This window comes from Labrus bergylta, chromosome 13, assembly GCF_963930695.1.
Source record: "Labrus bergylta chromosome 13, fLabBer1.1, whole genome shotgun sequence".
Lineage (NCBI taxonomy): Eukaryota > Metazoa > Chordata > Actinopteri > Labriformes > Labridae > Labrus > Labrus bergylta.
The window spans coordinates 23,776,580-23,795,874 of NC_089207.1; the positions used below are offsets into that span (position 1 = coordinate 23,776,580).

A 19,295-nucleotide genomic window follows, 5' to 3' on the forward strand; every position below is an offset into this window, starting at 1 on the left:
GAAGCTGGTTGAGTGGATAGTAAAGTCAAAACGGAGAGGGGGCAGGATTTAATATGTTTTTACTTCTTTCCACTCCTTTTCGGACATGTCAGTTAAATAGCTTAGTGTCCCACAATTTATTCTGCATTATACTTTCCACTGTTCGTTATTATTATTTACTCTCTGTTTGTTTTTAATGTCAACCTGTGTTGCATGTTAGGAAAAAAAATCTGATCAAATCAAATATATCAGAGATCAAGAAAATGTGCCTTGCTTTAAATCTCTAAAATTGCAAAACTCTGTCATACTGGTTTTAGTGTACAGGGTTACTGTTGACTGACCCTAGAAATGAGGGGAAAAGTCGAGAATATTAATCTAAGAGATGAAACAAGAGTCAAGTAGCGCTTTCCATACAGGGGCCAAAATGACCCCCTTTCCCACGTACAGATCTTACCCTAACGTCTTTATTGTCTTTATTAGGCCTCACACAGACTTAAAGCTTACAGTGTCTCAGAGTATGTTTTTAATATGAAAAAGCCTGTTAAAGTGCCTCCCATGCCCAGGGACACAGTGTCTTTTCAGGGCTCTGAGGTAGTGTAATTGCTCCAGCTCCCGCCCCCCTGAACCCCAGATCCGTCTTTACAGCTTGCATTAGCATACATAATACTGCTCTGTGGACTCAAAGAGTCATGCCAATTGAAATGCAATCATTCTCACAGCAGAGCACTGCCATCACCACTTTAATTGAGTGTGAGAGGGCTTGCATGTGTGTGTGCTTGGCTGTGTATCATGAGACAGGGGATAATTGCCCCTGCAGTACAACATAGCAATATGTTGTTAATTCAATGATGGGACCTGATTGCTTTGTCTAGTTGTGTCCCCTGGGATGGCTTGTGTGTTCGTGGTGTTTGTAAGAAAACAGAAGGTGTGGGCGATAACTGCTGGGCACATCCCCTCAGACTGTCTGCACTGTCCCAGGTTGTGCACACACACACACACACACACACACACACATACAGTACAATCTGAACTGAGTCCATGAAAAAAACTCAGTTTACAATAAACACGAGAATAACACTTTAGATGTCCCACTGTTCAGTGACCATCAACCCCAATTATCTTATCATTGTCAGTGGATTGCTTTTGTCATAAAACAAAATGGGAAAACCGAGACATGTCCGCATTTTATATCAAAAGAATGTGTTGACTGCCTGTTATATCTCTACAGACCACCTTCGTCCCTGACTGCTGTTTAAGTAACAGCGTGAGGTTGTACAGCGACTTGATTGATGATCAAATACATTGTTACAGCTAAAGATGTCATACTCATAAACACACTGTACAGAGCTACATGGCATTTAACCTTAACCTTTACCATAATATTAACTCCTACCCTAACCCATGACCTCATCATACTAATTCCATCCTCTTTCCATGTGCACATGCGCACATGAAATGCACCATTGATGGTCAAACACTGTCTCCTTTTGACACAAAATGGACAACAAAAGCTCAGAATGAGGAGCTTAAATGACCAATTCACTTAACAGAGCAGTAATTTCCATATAAAGTGGACAAAGCAAATAGCTCTCTAATGAAGATCAGTGTTAGTACGTGTGCCAGCTAATTTCTCTCGATGTCAGCAGAAGCCTGCAGGGGCTTGAGTCATGAGAATGTGCATTATGGAACTGGCTGCTAATTAGCAAAACAGAGACAGAGGGCATTAATCTTAAAGTCTAGTTGTAGACCGTTCAAGTCTAACAAACTCAGCTCTGCTTGCCAAATGTAACGGCTTAATGCTGTGCTGTGGGCTGGAGAGGCACTGAGGGTTAATCTGTGGCTATCCACGACAAAGACTCATTTTATTGTCTCGTTTTAATCCCTCTAACTCCTCGGAATTTAATTACATATTTAGACTAATTGACAAAGGAGCTGAAAGTGAGTTTGTGGTACAGCAGTCATGCTGTCAACACAGTCATGTTGAGTTGCCCTGAAGGTGAACGCAAGTGAAATATTTAGTGGATTGGCTGGAGCTGCTTGAAAGTTTCAAGTCTGAGTTGATGGCCTGTGGTGAAGCAGGCAACAAAAAACAAGGCAGAGGAGCAAACACATTGAGAGCCTGATGAAGTTGTCTGGTGAGGCACTGACACTCTTTGGCCTAGTAGTGTAACTACACTGTGGCTGAATAAGAACAGACTCTTCATCAATCAGCCTCAGAAGTAAGACTTGGTTCCCCTCAGGACATTCAAAACTGAAATTAGGTGAAATGTGTTCATTTATTTAACACACTCCAATGCAACTTTCACACCAAGTGAAAACCTTGATTGCCCATATCATATTAAATTCAACATTCTGGCTTGAGGTTAATAAGCTCAATTTTTCATCTTAATAGCCCACATGCCAACAAAACTAGATAAAAAAGTGGCATATGCTACTTCCACCCTTTGTTAGAACTGCAGCCGTTTTGACTTAAACGATTAAAGGGTAAACAATCATCACAGCAAACTACTGAAGGATTTTTACATGAGACAGATGTTTTAGCTGCATTATGTTATCAGATTCACCACATCCAAAGGTTTTTAATGCATGGCCCATGAACTGCAAAACACACATTATGACTGGGCAGAACACTGTTGAGATGAAGTAGATAAATAATAACAAAAGAGAAGGTAGAACCATTTTATATCACAAGTCAAAGAGAGACAAAGACAGTGGGTTGATAACAGATTTTTGTATTGTTCAGTATTTAGTTGGCACGTATGGTTATAGCCTACTGTTTGGAAGCATATTACTTATTTATCCAGTATCATAACTACCTTATTGTGCCCTTTGAGTAGACTAATGATTAAAACGGGCACAGAAACAATTCCTGCCTTTCATCTGAATAGTGCTGATAGAGTTAAGCTGGGCCTCACCATGTGTATCTGTAAGCTGCTGGTCTGTGCTCTCCTCCCCCCGCTAGAGGGCGCTGCAACAACAACAAAGAATCTTTCACGTCACGTGATCGTCTATCCGCCAAATTTGGATTTGTTTTGGTTGCCTAGAGCTGCTGCTGCTACACGACAAGGCAGGTCCATCAAGTCACGTAGTGGAGTAAGTAATACCGGAAGTTTGGATAATGGAATTTCAAAATCAAAAGTATGTCAATAGCTAAAACACTAGACATATCCCTGTAATACGTTTTAATTTGAAAGGCTTAACCGGAAGTGTCATGTGTTTTACGAATCTTGACGCTAGTGATATCTAAACAGGAGGAAAAACGATTCTCAACAGCGGTAATATGATAACTTTGGCCAATTTACATTAGCTATGAACCTGCAGCGCAAAAACCACGACACTGCTGATAGAGTCGACAAGCTCATGCAGAAATATTTGGAGCGGAAGAAACAGGTTTGACATTAAGTACAACTTTAAACTGTTTCTAGACAAACTTACTGAACGTGTTTTTTACCTGCTGGAGAAACTCACAACCTGGAAAACCTTTCCTTTAGTGGTTTAGTGGGAACGTTATCAATGGCAGCCTGTCATCCTTTAATAAAACAATGTATATGTTTTAGTGGATTTACCGGTCCACATTAGTGGTGGGCAACTGGCGGCCCGGGGGCCACATGCGGCCCCCATCAACCCTCAATGTGGCCCTCAGGTCAATTTTTACATATCAAATAATTGGAAACATGAAGAAAACATGACAAAATCTGCCATGAAAACATGAAAATCGGAAATATGTCCGTAATAATATTTGATCACTGGTATATGTTGAGTTAAATTTGAGACATAATTGACTGTAATCGTTTTTTGTGTGCTACAATTTGGCCCCCTGGCAGTGAGAATTAAATGAATGTGGCCCTTGCTGTGAACAAAGTTGCCCATCCCTGCTCCACATGGTTACTAAAGACTGTGTTTTTGCAATGTCTCTTTAGCTGGCTTAGCAACAATTACGCCATTGATAACAGACTATAGCAGAAACGTCAAACTTAGGCAAATAAACTTACTTGCATGGATTTTAAATACAGGAATACTCTTATGTCAAACTCATGCTAGCTAACTGTAAACATTTGTCATAAGTTAATGTTAGTTTTACCTTGAGTGAATCCTCAATACAATAATGAGCCATAGAAAGCGTGTAAACCTTTCACCTAGCGGTCATGGATGTAGCAGACAAATCACCTTTGCAGAGGACAGTTGTATTACTCAGATATTCTGTTTTAATCACACGAGGAAAGATTCAAGTTTACAGTCTGTTGTTGAGACATGCTACACACTCATACAGTGGGCTAAAATACACACACAGATCACATTGACTGATATGCACTAATGGATGTCAGAGTGAGGCAGGGCACACGAAAGAGGGGGTTCAATGCCATGCTCAGGTGCACTTCAGCAGTGCTCATGAAGACCAGTGTCCAGACTCTTCCCGCAGCGTCACTTAAACCGGTGACCCTCCAGTTCCCAACCCAAGTGGGATAAATAACTGAGCTACTGCTGCCCCAATCTCTAGAACAAGTAAGTAAAGTAATCACTTTTGACAGGTTGATCTAAATCCAGTTGTTTTTGTGATTTTAGTTACCCCTGTCAGAAGACATCAACTCAGGAACCATTAATGGTAAGTACACTTCTCTCAGGGCCCCCAGATGTTCATATTACAACAATGTCTTGATTGACACAATTATTTACATTCACTGTTAGTTCAACTCTGTCTTCCTGTCACTCTGTCTGTCTTTTGGCATCACTGTTTCCTGCAATGTATTGCAAATTTAAATTGTGCACTGTAATCGACAGATACTAGGGTTTGTCCTAGTTTTAATGAGTGCCACTCATTGGTATAAGTCCAGATATAACTGATAATTAAACATATAGAGACTAGGGGCGTCAGTGGTGCAGTGGTTAGTGTGCTCGCCCCATGTATGGAGGCTATAGTCTTCCAAGCGTGCGGCCCAGGTTTGAATCCAGCTTGTGGCTCCTTTCCCACATGTTGTTCCCCACTCTCGCTCTCTCCCTGATTTCGGACTCTGTCCACTGTCCTACAATAAAGGCACTAAAAGCCCAGAAAAAAAAACATACTCTTGAACTAATATGCCTAACTGCTTCACTTTCCCTATCTTAGAGGCTGTACAAAGACTTACGTTTGCGAACAGATCCAAACACCCAATCAAAGAGATGAAATGTTACAGCAAAGCTTTACATGAGCTCTTCAAAGCAGTTAAATACCATCCTGACCAGTAAGTGATGTGAATACTTTGACAAATAGAATTGTTCATGAGGGTGATGATGCTTGTGCCTTGATTATAAGATGTTGTCTTTTCTAAGCTTCAGCAGTGACCGTATTTCACTTGGAAGCGATGAAGACCTCAGCGAGGACTCCATAGCTGGCCAAATCCAGGACTCTCAGGAGCTGCTTACAGAAACAGGTGTGTGTGTGTGTGTGTGTGTGTGTGTGTGTGTGTGTGTGTGTGTGTGTGTGTGTGTGTGTGTGTGTGTGTGTGTGTGTGTGTGTGTGTGTGTGTGTGTGTGTGTGTGTGTGTGTGTGTGTGTGTGTGTGTGTGTGTGTGTGTGCTTTCATTCTGCGTGGGCTGTGCTTTCCCCACCGTCCATTAGGAACTGACTCTTTTAAGAGTCAGACTGAAATAATATCAAGGTTCCAACTTCAGAAAGAAAATCCTTCAAGGTATTGTCACCTATATGATTGCTTCTTTAAAAACGTTTAACCTTTCTAAAAACAAAAAAGCGTTTTAGAAAATAAGATAGATTTGGGACTATATGTATTAGGCCTGGGTCTGTTGAAGATTGCAATGCTGTTTTGGGTTGCGGTGCCAGGGCCATAGGGTAGGTTTTGTAACTTATCACTAGAATATACAGGCATGACTGGGACAAGGGTGTTCCTCATTAGGGCACAAGTATTGTGTGTTTATTTCAAAGCCTTTTCCTTAAACTGTTATCCCTCTGTTTGTCCAGATGTGACCTTGCCCTCCTGTCTGGATGGTAGCCCTGGGTCCCAGGAAACTGTGAGAAACAACATGTTTCTGAGAGCTTACCAGCTCCCCGACTCAAGTCGCTCCTCTACCTTCGTGCTAGCAGAGGTTTATCAGGAGATGATGACCATCTATGAACAGCTGAGGGTGAGAGAGAGCTGAACCTTGGTAATGAAGGTTGATCAGTGAATCTACTTCTGGGAAACAAAACAAAAAAAGCATTGCACTGAACACCAACTAACATGCAGTAGATTATTGTTTTTGTGTGTATTTTTTCTTCTCAAAATGTAGTCGAGTTTATTAAGTATTGAAATCTTTTTTTTTATTTCTTTTTTATGTGTGTGTAAACAGACTGAGAGACAAGGCCAGCAGCATTGGGAGAGGGAGCTACAGGAGCGAGAGAGGAGGCTGAAGGAACAGGAGGAAGCTTTCAGGAAGATGGCCAGTCTGGAGGAGATGTTACACTCTCGCATACTTGCTGTAAAGGAGGTCAGACACTACATGTAGTCACATTCAACACAAAGGAGTTGTAGTCAATCTCTTTGTTCAACCTAGTCTCCACTCTCTTGATAAAACAATCAGTCATACAGTTATTCCAAAAGTGTGAGCTTATATACCACATTATATATGCTCATCATTCTGCTTCAAAACCTGATGTTGTTCTGCATTTTGTAGGAAACAGGTGTAAACTGTAGGTTGTCATTTCAGACTTTTAATGATCTTGAGACATGTTAATAAACAGATTGATCTCTGACGCTTTTTTTTAAACAAAACCATAGACTGTAAATATTAATGAACAAAGCCTGAGTGATTTCACCCATCTGTTACTACTGTGGAGGTTGATCAGCAGCAGCCTCCATGCAGGAAAACGTATCTCAGCCTAACTTTCAGTCAACTTAATGACAGGCTGACAGCTGGAGCTGAGGTTGGGTTTTAAGCCTCCTGACAAACTGCTACATCGCGCCCACCTGTCCACGGTTAACACGTATCGTCCATAAAATTAAATCGGACACTAGACGAACTGCAGGATTTTTGCTTTTCCGCATTTGCTTCATTTTTCAACACCTGAGGTTGCCGCTTCTTGGAAAGTAAGTTTTTTTTCGCAGTCTGTAAGAAGCAGCACATGAGGGGATGTTGCAATGGACTGACTTCTACAGAAATAAAAACTCAAGTCAGCATAATGTATCACTGAAGTGTTCAAACATTGTCGCTGTGGTTGCACTGGTACTTACACATTCATTATACGTGAACCTGAAAGTTCTTTGTCTCCAGAAACACCAGCAAGAGGTGAGCCAGCTGCAGGAACATCTGCGAGAGAGGAGCAAGGAGAACAAGAGGCTGAAGTCCAGCTTTGACGCCATCAAGGACTTAAATGACAACATGAAGAAACAGGTTCGAGTGTTTACATTTCTGATGCATCTTATTGGTATTTCCAAAATTGGACTACAAATGTTTTAAAGCAAATGGCTGATGTGTTTTAGTTTCATCTAATCAAAAGTTAATTATTACTTGAAGTCTTAATTGTATCATCATTATGAGCTTAATGACTTGCTTTAGTGCTGAACTTAATGCACTTTTTGTTTGCTTTGAGAAGATATTTAAAATATTGAGTCTTGAGTGACCAAGCATGATGTCTACACAATGTTCCAACAATCACACAACATTTCACTTGAGTTTTATATCTCAAGAAATGAAGTGTCCAAACAAATCCTCCAATTCATTTTGGTTTGAGAAGGAGCAAACAGTTATTACTGTTGACCACATGAGGGCGCTGTGACATAACAACAGTGTGCCAGAAAATAATCCCCTTTTTTTTTTGTCTGCAAGGAATTAAGGATTTAGGAACATTTGTTTAAACAATGGACTTCACAGCAGATTAACATGGAAAGTTTTGAAATCAACAGTTGCAAGAGATCAGTGAACAAAATCAGAAGTTGGAGAGTCAGTCTAAGAGGGTGCAGGCTCGACTTGACAACCTTCAGGTGAGGACATTTGACCACAGATCCTGATTGTGTTATTTTATGACTAGTGTCAAGCGAATTCTCCAAAATTGTTTGATATCTTCAAACCTATTTCATATGGACATTTATTGATTGATTTCAGAGGAAATATGAGCACAGCATAGCACCAAGAGGATGTCAGAAAGCAAATGTGAAGAGCACAGAGTACATGAAACCATCCAGAAAGGAGAAAACTGCTGCCTCTGGAAAACCCAGCTACAAGGTATTTAAACCACCCTGTGCCTGTGTTGTTGTTTGTTGCAGTGTAATTTACTATAAATACGTCAGTTTGCTGTAGTTAAGATTTCATTGCCTCATTTACTTCTAATGTGTTTGTTTATAAATAGTCTGCACATCATTTAGCATTGTTAGACACACTCATTTACACACATCCACTCCTGCCAATCATCACTTTTGTTAAACATGAATCATCAGTGGACAAAGTTGAGCTGCACTTTTCCTTTTAAGGATGATTTTTCTCTTTCCTGATTCGGTGATTGAGTGAGCCAAACCTTTTCGTTCCATAACCATTTGATTTCACAGTGTTATCAACACCTTTAGGCTCCACAGTGAAATCCCAGTTCTAATGTGATGTTCACACTTTTCTGAATATACCTGTAGTTGGAATGGCTGAATTTCAATCATGTACCTCGATTAATTCTAGGCACATTTCTTCAAATCTTGACTTTTTTTTTTGGATCCCTTAGGCGCAGAATTCAGATCAAGATGTGACACTGACAGACAAAGTGTGTTGAGATAAAAGTAAACCCTTGCATATTTTGACCCTCCTTACTTTCAGGGCAGCTACGGTCACACGTCAACAAAGCTGCTTGCCCTTCTGCTGGACTGGGTACTTGATGGACAGACATTCTCTTTAGCAGTGGGAAACAAAGGGAAAGGTGTCGACCGGTGTCTGCCTCCACAGGTTGTGCTCAACGAGAGATGCCTTAAGGTAGTAGAGTCATCCAGTGATTACGAAAGTGACCACAAAAATAGCATTAAAACAAGACTCATTATAAATGTTATGTTGTGATCAAAGTAATGAATTCTTTTTATGTTCCTCAGGGGCTGCCTTTATTAGCAGATCAGCTTCATCACACTCCTCCATCAGAAGCTGAACTCCTCCTCAACCTCCTGCGTCTCATCCACTGGGCTTTGAGGCACATGGACAGAAGTCCACTGGTAAAGATATGATACTATTATTCATGCAGCAAGGGATGAAGGATACACCAAAGAGCATACAGTATGATAACAGTAAGAGTAGAATACATCTGTTGTGAGCCTTGTCTTTGTAGGTTTCACAGAAGCTTCCTAAAAATATCTGGATTTAAGGATGCATCGGAGATAATGCTGATTAAGGAGAAGTGTGTGTAATGTTACCATCTATGTCATTTGATCTTACAGTATATTTTGCTGAAAACAAAATAGTCGTATTGCATAATATTTAGGTTGCTCCCTTTTAAAAATGTTGATACGTTTTGTATGTAAACTTCTGGTCGCCCACATTACAGCCAGAGGCAGCGTTTAATGAAAAGAAAATACATTTTATCAGGGGAAAATGTTTTTGGATATTTGCCATTTTTAGCAGCATCTACTTTGCCTTGTTGTAAATTTCTTGTGATTTAAAAACAACCACACAAGGGAGTGAGCTTATGTCGTGTGTAAAAATGAAATGAATTCTGTGACCTGCACCCACCTTAGTAATTGGTGTTTGGGCTTGTTTATAAAAGAAAGCTCCTTGGTTGCTTTCACATCATTATGCAGAAGAATTAAAAAAAGACACACTTGCACTTTAGCAAGACACACATTGCTACACATCCGAGGAATGCACATTCTTTTCATGCAGGGGATATCCACTCTGTTGCTTAATTTCCTTTCACAGCACTGCAGGTTTTTAAGGTTTAGATCCAGCTCATTGCCAGCCTTCCAGATCCCTACCATGAGCTGTGCCCCGGCTTTGACCACTTGCCCCTGGCCCGCAATTTTCTATCTCCCGCCTCCTCTTCTCCAGTCCGGCTAAAGGGGGCCTGCCAAATCGATTTATTGGCCACATCAGTTATTTGGAGAAGCCTTCCGGCTCCCTGTCAGACTGACCTTGTGTCTTCTACACTGATGTTTGATGAAGATCGTTGTAGGCATATCAGGATTCTTCACAGTTACATAACAGAACTAACTGAGTGCAGCCACAGTTATAAATGTTGAGCAATAAGAAGTTTATGTGAGTGTGTGTCTATGTGTGTTTTTCACAGCATGTAGCACTGTCTGCCACTCTGCGGCGGATAGGAGAGCAAGTGTCAAAGCCGCCAGGTCAGTTCACTGTGTCGGACTCTGACGATCCAGACCTGCCCAAGTCCTGCAGTGTGACTGCAACTGGACCGAACAGGGGTTGGCCCCTTTACTGCAGCCCCTGTCCCCACACACGCATCCTCTCAGCCCTCATCGTCCTCCGCACTGTAACACAAGGTATCAATACTGATCACACATGTGCATACAGTATCTGACAATACAACAAAGATTTTTAACTATTGACTTTAAACAGCATACAGGGGTTTGACGTAACGAATTATGTAGTACTGCCATTATTTAATTATTGATAATTGTTTTTTGATCCACGCTGCACTGGGTCAGTAAAGTGAAAAAAGAGCCCGAGATCCAGCCAACAATCCCAAACGTTAAGTATTTATAAGTTAACTTAACTTAAAACTGAAGGAAGCAATTCATGCCACATTTTCAAAACAGGATATCTCCAAATGATTTGCAAATTTAAATGTTGGGACCTGAGCTTCCACAGATGGCATAGTTCATCTCCTGTGATGGGAAACCATAGATCTCTGACGTATTTCATTTATCTACGTCCAGCTTCCAGGACTGAATAGAAGCAATTAAGAGAGAGATGTTTTTATTTTCTAAGAGAAGACAGCTGACATTAAGCAGTAACAGAACAGTTCAAACCCATTAAGAGAGGGAAAGAGAAATCATCGAAGGAAAAATTGAATTCAAAATATAATATGTTCTCTCGCTCCTTTGTACTGAGCCAAATCGGCTCTACAAAGGCTAATAAGGAATACTTAAAAAAAAAAAGTTTATTAAAAAGTGTCTTTCAGAGGTCGTGGTCCTCCAAGCGGACGGCTCGGGTTCAAATCCAGCCTGTGGCTTCTTTCCCGCATGTCATTCCCCACTGTCTCTCGCTATCCCAGTTTCTGACTCTATCTACTGTCCTATCAAGACCAAAAATTAACCTTAAATTGTTTTATCCGAAATCAGATAATTGAAAAAGAGAAGTTCTCTGTTTAACACATTAAAGATGTAAGAATGTAGAAGAAGCCTTATTGAAGTTGTCGGTCAGAAACATCATCAGCTTTAGACATCCAGAGAGGTACATGTGTTGTTCATTATCACCTCCCTCTGTGCTAGCATTTCACCTGTGTAGGTGTGAATACATGAAAACAGCAGGAAAGTAATACATGGGACATACTGTACAAAGTATGCTGTGTTAACTTTTTTCACACTTTGAATCTACTATTAGAAATCCAAGCTGCTTTCTGAAACACTGATGACTCTCTATGACTGGAACAAATGACACGCTCAGTAAGAGGACAGAATACACAGATTCTTAATCGCTGGGTCAGGATGTGGGAGCACTTTTGTTTACATTTTCCCTGACAAAGTTAAGCTGTAGCACATTAGTCAAATATGACAAGGCAGGTTTATTTATAATGCACATTTCAGGAACAAGGCAATTCAAAGTGCTTCACACAGGACGTCAAAAGCAACATGACAGAGGGAGAAAGAATCATTGAACTAGAACATTTAAAAATAACTAAAACAAACACTTAACAATCACAGAGAAGATTCAATCTTGAAATATGATTAAAATAAATAGTTCATTAAAATGAAATTGATTGAAAGAAAAACAAAAACAGAAGTTGGAATATAAAAAATAATTTAATAAAAATAAGAGTTAAAAGTTACAGTGTAGAGTTATAGTTTAAAATCTTGTATGCAACTAGTTTTGAATCTAATTTGTATGTTGGTAAATGTCATTATGGTAAAATGCTAAACTGGGGTCTCCCCACCTTACCTGGAATAAACAGCACCTGTGCTAACACAGTTTTGTAAATATGATCTTCTGGGTAATCTGCACTGTTAATACATCACACAACAAACAGTGCACATTTTATGAATTAAGTAACTTTATTCACATGAAGGTCGAGGTGCACCACAAGTTTGCAGTCCAGAGAAGCACATAGCAGTGATGGGGAGAAAAGAAATGTTTATACAAGTTTGGAAAAGTCTTGACAAACATCCTAATCAGTCTCAATGAGGAGCTGATGTGTGAGGAAAAAAAACCTCTGTGCTGCAGCTCGGAAAAAAAAAGTGTTTGATTATCAGCAGTTGCACATGTTAAACCTGACAGAGTCTGCATCGAGGAGAAGTCAGTTTACAAGCTTTCCTGGGGGAAACTGTGTACACTAAGGTTTTAAATATGGTCAACTCTCCTTGCTTGACATTATCATGTTAGTAATACCATTAAAGAAATGTTGGTGTTACAGCCGCGATCAAAACCAGTATATGTCGATCTTACTGTTCTGTTTTCTTTCCACAGCTCATTAGCCTCACAGAGCAGCCAGCGTGGCTTTAGGTTCTTAGTCTGACTCTCATTCAAATATTTGAAAAGGGCAAAAAGCTTTCAGCTACGTCCAAATCCTGGCTTCCACACTATAAATCTTGGTGCTCTCAGTGTGTGCAGCCTATATATCCTGACATATGTTGTGAAACTTACCTCTGAGTCAACCTTCCATCTGCTCTTTTATGCTCCAGGGCTCTCAGTATGTCTCTATAGACTATTCTCTGTCAATGTGCTCCCCAGGTTTGCTTTCTTTCTTTCTCTGGATTGACGGGAAACCAGATTGAGTATAATGGAGAGATGCTTCATTCCCTCATACTTGCTGGACTTTTTTTTTTACACATAATAGATACCATTCTGGAAGGAGCTAACCGAACTCAGTCCAAAATCATAAAGAAAGCTTTTATCCCATGTCAGGTTGTGTAAATCCAGCACTGCTGGACATTTGTTAAGAATTTTCTCAGAACTTCAGAGACTCTCAGAACTATCTGAGGTGATCACTGATCGTATGTTTGAGATGTCAGGCAGAAAGGGTTCTGGACTCTGAAAGTGATTGCAGAGGGATGGCAGGCTGTAATACCGAGGTACATTGATGGAGATAGAAAAAAGAAAGAAAGGAAACACTGCTTGAATAATGGCAATACAATAAAAAGGCGTAGATAAAAGACCAGATTTGTTCAAATTTGGGTAAAGTTTCAAATTAGAATTTTATATTTTAGCTTGTATTTTAATAATAGTGCTTTATGATATAAGGTTAATTAATGGATTAATCCGGCATTAACCCAGACACACTTGAAGTTACCTTTGAGAACAGAATGAGGACCAAACTAAAAATGCTTTTGATCTTTGAAGGCTATCCTTTGAGCAGTGTTTTTAATGGACTCAGAAGCTCCTTCAGTGAGCGACTAGTGATGTCTTAGTGTTTTACTGAACGACTTAGAAGGTCCTTTGTTCCAGCAGCTGTCACATATTTTATTGAACATTTTGAGTTGTGGATTTAATTCATGGCTCTAAATTATATCTTAAATAGTTTCAAAGGTGTGTGTTGTTTATTGACTTGTTGTGTACTGTGATTGTACTGTCCATATTGTTTGTAGTGTATGAATTGATCATGTGGCAAATGAGTTTCCCTGCTGGGGATTAATAAAGGTTTCCAATCTAATCTAATAATACCTGCCTAAGAGTCAAAGACTAAATGTCAGGATAAGTTATTTGTATGTTATCTACATTATGTCTTTCTGTCCTGTCTGCAGCTGATGTTCTGGCCCTGGCTCTGGACTCTCTCCACACGGAGCTGATGTCTGAGGACAGTCGAGGCCTTTTCATCCACTATGAAGGAGTGTGTGTGCTGATGTCCATGCTTCGGGCTGGTCGTGGAGGTCTACACACACCTGTTGATATCCTGATGGAGCTAACTCAACAGTCCTGTAAGAAAGCTTACTTATTACTCACGGTCTTACTTATAAGTAATTATTTCCATAGATTTCACACCAAAGCCAATATATGTGTGGAGTATCCATATACTGGACTTAATTGTATCATTCAACTACATTTAAAAGATTAACTAAATGCATTGAGTGCATCTTTCATACTCAATGTAGTTTGATGGTTATGATGGAACATTAACTGGTTTCTGGCTGGCTGTGAAATCTCATGAACATAAACACACCAAGGTTAAAATGTCTATTTTGACAGCAGAAATAAACATGCTTTCAGCCTGGTTCAAAAAAAAATTTGGTCTGAATAGTGAATAGTGCCATAGGCACACACTGTACAATTTTTTTTACCAGTCATCCTTTTTGATGGTATTAAGGATAAGAGTTATGCATAATTAGGGGCATGACTGACATGACTGCAAGCAGGCGCTTTGTATCTGCTTGCCAGGACTCCTCAACTCCACCTGTTTCTAGGTTGACTCAAAGTTTAGTTAAGACTGCATTTTCAATAAGGCCTCGCCATCATTGGGCTTCAAGACTCCCCATCAGTAAATTCTGTTCTGACCACTCATCTGCTTTTAAACTGAAGGTCACACCTACTCATTTACACCACATTCACACACTGTTGTCAGAGGCTGCCTGCTATGTAAAGTGACCATCAGAAGTAACTAATCCCATTCATACACATTCATACACCGCCAACGATCCAGCAAGAGCACCTCAGGTTTAATTATCTTACCCAATGACACATCGGATATGTGGCTGCAGGAGCAAGGGTTCGAACCCCAAACCCTCTGACCGACTCTAACAACTGAGCCACAGCCACCGCTTGTAACCAATAGGTGACATTACTGAGACATAGTTTTATACACTCTATGTGTCAGACATGTATAATTACAAGCACACTCCCAAAACAGCCTTGGTTTGCAATTTTCACAGCAAATACTTACATTATGTGGACGATTGTTAAAAGACAGCGGGATGAGATTTGTTGTCACCAACACATGTACAGGACAAGCTCACCAAAGAAATACTGTAAGACCACCACTTAGTACCACTTAGAGGGGCCAAGAAGATTGACATACATGAAATGCACCTCACAGTAGCTTTAAGCAATCAGTTTGGTACATTTTGGTAATTTTTAGCACTGAGGTGCACTTCAGAATGGCAAACTATTATCTGAATGAACGAATCCACTTGAGCACTCAACACTCTAAAAGCTTCTACATGTGACTTTGTGTAGGAAATTGTTCATGGTTGAGATAGCCTTGAAAGAAGCTGTGATCGCTCTTCTTGCTCAGATTTATAGTCTGTCTTTTCTATCACTATTTACTTTGATTTATAGCAGCTCCTCCTGCGGTATCCCCTCCATATCATCCTCCCACAAAAACCACATGTGATAGGTAACGGGTTTCCCTGAGCTCGCATCAATCACACACAAAGGTCAGGAATTAGATCTGGAAATGATGGTCATAAAACCTTGGACCTCCACCACCTCCTGTCTCGTTTATAGAAAGACAAAAGACTGACCAACAGCTGCAATGTGTTAACACAGGAGGGCCAGTTCGGCAGGGTTATGAGCCATGTCATTTAGGCTTGGTGTATGCTTACATACAGCAGAGACATAGACCAGACGACCGGAGCTGGAACTGTGTGTACGCACAGTTGTGCGTTTGAAGGGGGCTGTAAATCTAGCAAGACTTGCTAATTACTATGTTTTACAAGCCGTAATGAGGGGAGGGAATGAGGACCAGGGGGAGAAAGGTTTACACCGAACGCTGCCAGTAAAACAAAATAAGTTCTAGTTGTACCCGAAACACAAAAGTACATATATGACATCTGTGGACATACAGCAACAAGAGGCTGCTTTTCTTAAGTTAAGTCACATGTGCTACCTGTGACCAAACACTATTTGTTGAATCAACTTTCATGGATAAAAAAAAAAAAAAATGCAATCGGCCGACTCAGTACACCCAAGACCCTCACAAACAGTGTTGGTGTCTGTGGCTCATGTCTGTTGTTGGATGATGTCATACTAAAAATTCACTACTTCAGACATTCTTTATTGTTGCAAACAAAAGCAGAGGTATAGTTTTTAAGATCCCACAGTGTAAAACAATAAATTCAGGTCCCCCCTGAACTGGTTAAAATGACGATGATCAATTTCCCCCCTTTGACCTACAGTATGTCACCTTTCAAACATATAGTCCAATTGATAATTTAAACCAAAACACCACCTCAAAATCTTTGTGAACAGAAGGAGTCATGTTAAAATACAGGACAGGTAAGGCATTCAAAGCCGTCTCCAGCTCCTCTGAGCAGCTACCAAACATTGTTTGTTTGGTGTAATGTCTGTTTAAAACATGATTACGTTTATTAGGATTTAGTTTCCATTCACATTCACGCGTTGCTCAATGATTGGTGCTTCGTCACAACCCTTGGTGTCTCAAAGAAAATCACAAGTCACCGACACACCTGGTCTTCGACTTACTTTAATGTTAACCCTCTACGTGGCAACATTAGATGCTCATAGCAACTGATCTCAGTGATGTAACAGACAGACGGATAAAGCCTGCTCATGGTGGCTTGTGTGGGTGATGACCAAAAATCCATGTTAAAAAACGTTAAGTTCACCCTGTTATGTTTCTTTCCAAATGTTATATTGCAGTTTCCCTTAAGCCATATTTCTTAAACCTTGGTGCTACAGCAGCTACCCTGTTTGCCTGAATGGGACACCAAAGGCAAGTCACAGAGTGTCAGTATTTGAAGACCTGGGATGAAAAGGCTCGTTCATGCCTTATCCACACTAGTTTTATAATCGGTTTTATAACCTTGGGGTAAGGTGATGATATGCCTGGAAAAAGAATGATCAACTATAGTATCCTGCCTTTGACCTCTCACATGCTCAGATTGTACCCGTCTTATCCTTTCTGATCTAAACCTGATCCTGTTCTTCTCCGGCCAATCTTCTGCTGTGATTTGATGCCAGCGTAAACTCCGTACCAGCCAAAAGAGTCCCTCCGTGGCTCCGATTGTATTCCCTCACCCTTGTGCGTGGTCTAAGCCAGTGGTGAGTTAGTTTTTTGAAGCAGCAGGAATGTGGCTTTAGCAGAAACAAATGTTTTGTTTACTAGGAGGCCGACTAATTTTAGGATTTCATAAGGTCCACATTTGTTTTCTATTGATTTAAAGAATATGCAGTCGCCATCTGTGTGTATTGATGCTGTTGCCATCTCTGTGTTTCATATGTGTTTGTGTGAGAGGTTTGTGTTTGATAAAAGGAAGGTCAGAGTTAAGAGTGACAATATGGAAGCTCTTTCAATTACAATCTTCAGAGTATCTCTGAGCAGCATCTGTAGCGCTGTCGAGCTCGGTTTGACTGTTAAGTGTTTTCGTGGTCTGTTCTTTCCATCCATGTAGTTTTAATTTCTATGCAAATCTGGAAAATATGGCTAAGTGAAGTTTGATAATTCCCATCCCTTCCAAAGTTGTCACATTGAACAGAAATGTGTTGTTTATTACAGGAATTGTTTTGATAATATCCTGCCCCTCTGCTCTGCTTGTGTTTGTTTGCTCACAGGCTACTTAAACCTCTTCCTGGAAGCATGTAGCTGTGAGGAGTTTTTCCACACAACCTCCAAGATTCTCAAGAACCCTTGTTTGGAGCTCCCGTCGCTGGAGAAGCTCTCCATCCTTCTGCAAAAGCTCTCCAGCATCAGGTAGACACAGTGCACAAGCATCAACATTTCTGTATTCAGGTTGCTAGTTCAGTGCGGTTGGCAGAGCAGGCGTCCCAAATTCAGAGGGAAAGTTCTTGATACACTGGTCGCTGGTTTTGACTCCCGGCCTGTGATTATTTGTTACACGTCATCCCCCACTCTTTTCCCACCACTTCTCCTGTCTCTCTTTAGCTGTCCTATCTAATTCAAGGTAAAAAAAAAAAAAAAAAAAAAGGGTTTTATATTTCAGAGGTGAAATAGTTCTGCCCACTAGTCAATCACTAACGTTTTTGGTAAGTTTCCATTAGTCAGGTGGTTTTGGAACAAATGACTGGTGGTGGAGCTGGTGGTTATCTGTTTGTCTGTGCACCTTTTAAACATTTCTCTCGTGTTCCTAGCTGACTTTCCTCTTTAAGGACAAGTACCACAGACGCAGTGAAGCCTATTTTCCAATTGGTTAAGTTACAGTGTTCAATAGATACAGATCAGCTCAGGCTCAACTACAGTAGTTCTTAATATGGCTGCGTTTTGTGTTTGTTGCACTACACTAGTTGCGAGCTACATTACTCTGAACAACGATACACAGGTAAGTGCTGGAAGGAACAGTGTATACTGGTTTTTAGTCTCCTTGCTGGGTTTGCAGACATATTCAGAAGCATTACTTCTTTTGCTTTTAGTGGCAAACTTGAGCGTGTACTACAGAATTCATGTTTTAAAGCTTTTTGTTATAATTAAGATTTTTTTATATAGCACAGTGTTATCATCAGTGTTACTTATAACATTTGTTTTCAGTCAAACTGTTTTCTGTCCAAATTTAGATCATTAAATTAATGTCATAAATGTGTGAAAATTTGTCGACCATAGGAACATTAACAACTATTAGACTTGGAAAAACTGAAACATTTAACCATGCAATTGTGTGCTTACTTATGCGTTCTTTATTGCATCTTAAATGAAAAACTTTCAGTGAAAAGAAAACAAAAAGTCAGTTTTTATGAGATGTTAAAAGTCTATCTATATTTCTCTGCTTTTATCCAGGAAGAACCGTCGTCTGTTTGAACTTTCCTCCCTCCACCTTCAGATACAAGAACTTTATCACAACACCAACCACACTCACACCTTCCTCCGCCTGAACCTCAGGTCCATCATCTACAACCTTCAATAACCCCAAGGGCTCTAAAATAAAACAGGCTTCCCAGGTGGGGTAAACAGTCACCTGCTTTGTATTTCAGTAACTCATGATTTGCCTTCTCTTTCAGCTGTGCGCAAAATACCATCCCCATAATTCTGATTATCAACGCTCCGTCCTGCTCTACCTCAAATAACATATTCAAACTCACATTCTTAATTATATCGTGACATGTTTTTGTTGTCCTTTTGTCTTTGTGTTTTGACTTCGTGACCTTCTTTGTGAAGACAATCTGATGCCTTGTCGTCCGTTCTTTCAATGATCAAACCTTTGTGTCATTCCTTCCAGTGTTCTTAATGGGTGTCTCATGTGCACTGAGGAAGCGAGGTGACAGTCAAACTTTTGAATTACAATAAACAAAACTATTTCAAGGTTA

At 40.2% G+C, this 19,295-nt stretch overlaps 1 protein-coding gene across 1 annotated transcript; it reads left to right on the forward strand.

Annotated features, from left to right (window-relative positions):
- Positions 1-3,177: 3,177 nt before the first annotated feature.
- LOC109985388 (coiled-coil domain-containing protein 138) lies at positions 3,178-19,295 on the forward strand. Its single transcript, XM_065962615.1, has 15 exons — positions 3,178-3,369; positions 4,543-4,582; positions 5,084-5,198; positions 5,287-5,387; positions 5,932-6,095; positions 6,300-6,437; positions 7,221-7,340; positions 7,853-7,930; positions 8,052-8,171; positions 8,748-8,900; positions 9,014-9,130; positions 10,198-10,411; positions 13,829-14,002; positions 17,592-17,730; positions 18,769-19,295. Exons 1-15 carry the CDS (start codon positions 3,289-3,291, stop codon positions 18,893-18,895), a joined length of 1,881 nt encoding a protein of 626 aa, XP_065818687.1. The 5' UTR covers positions 3,178-3,288; the 3' UTR covers positions 18,896-19,295.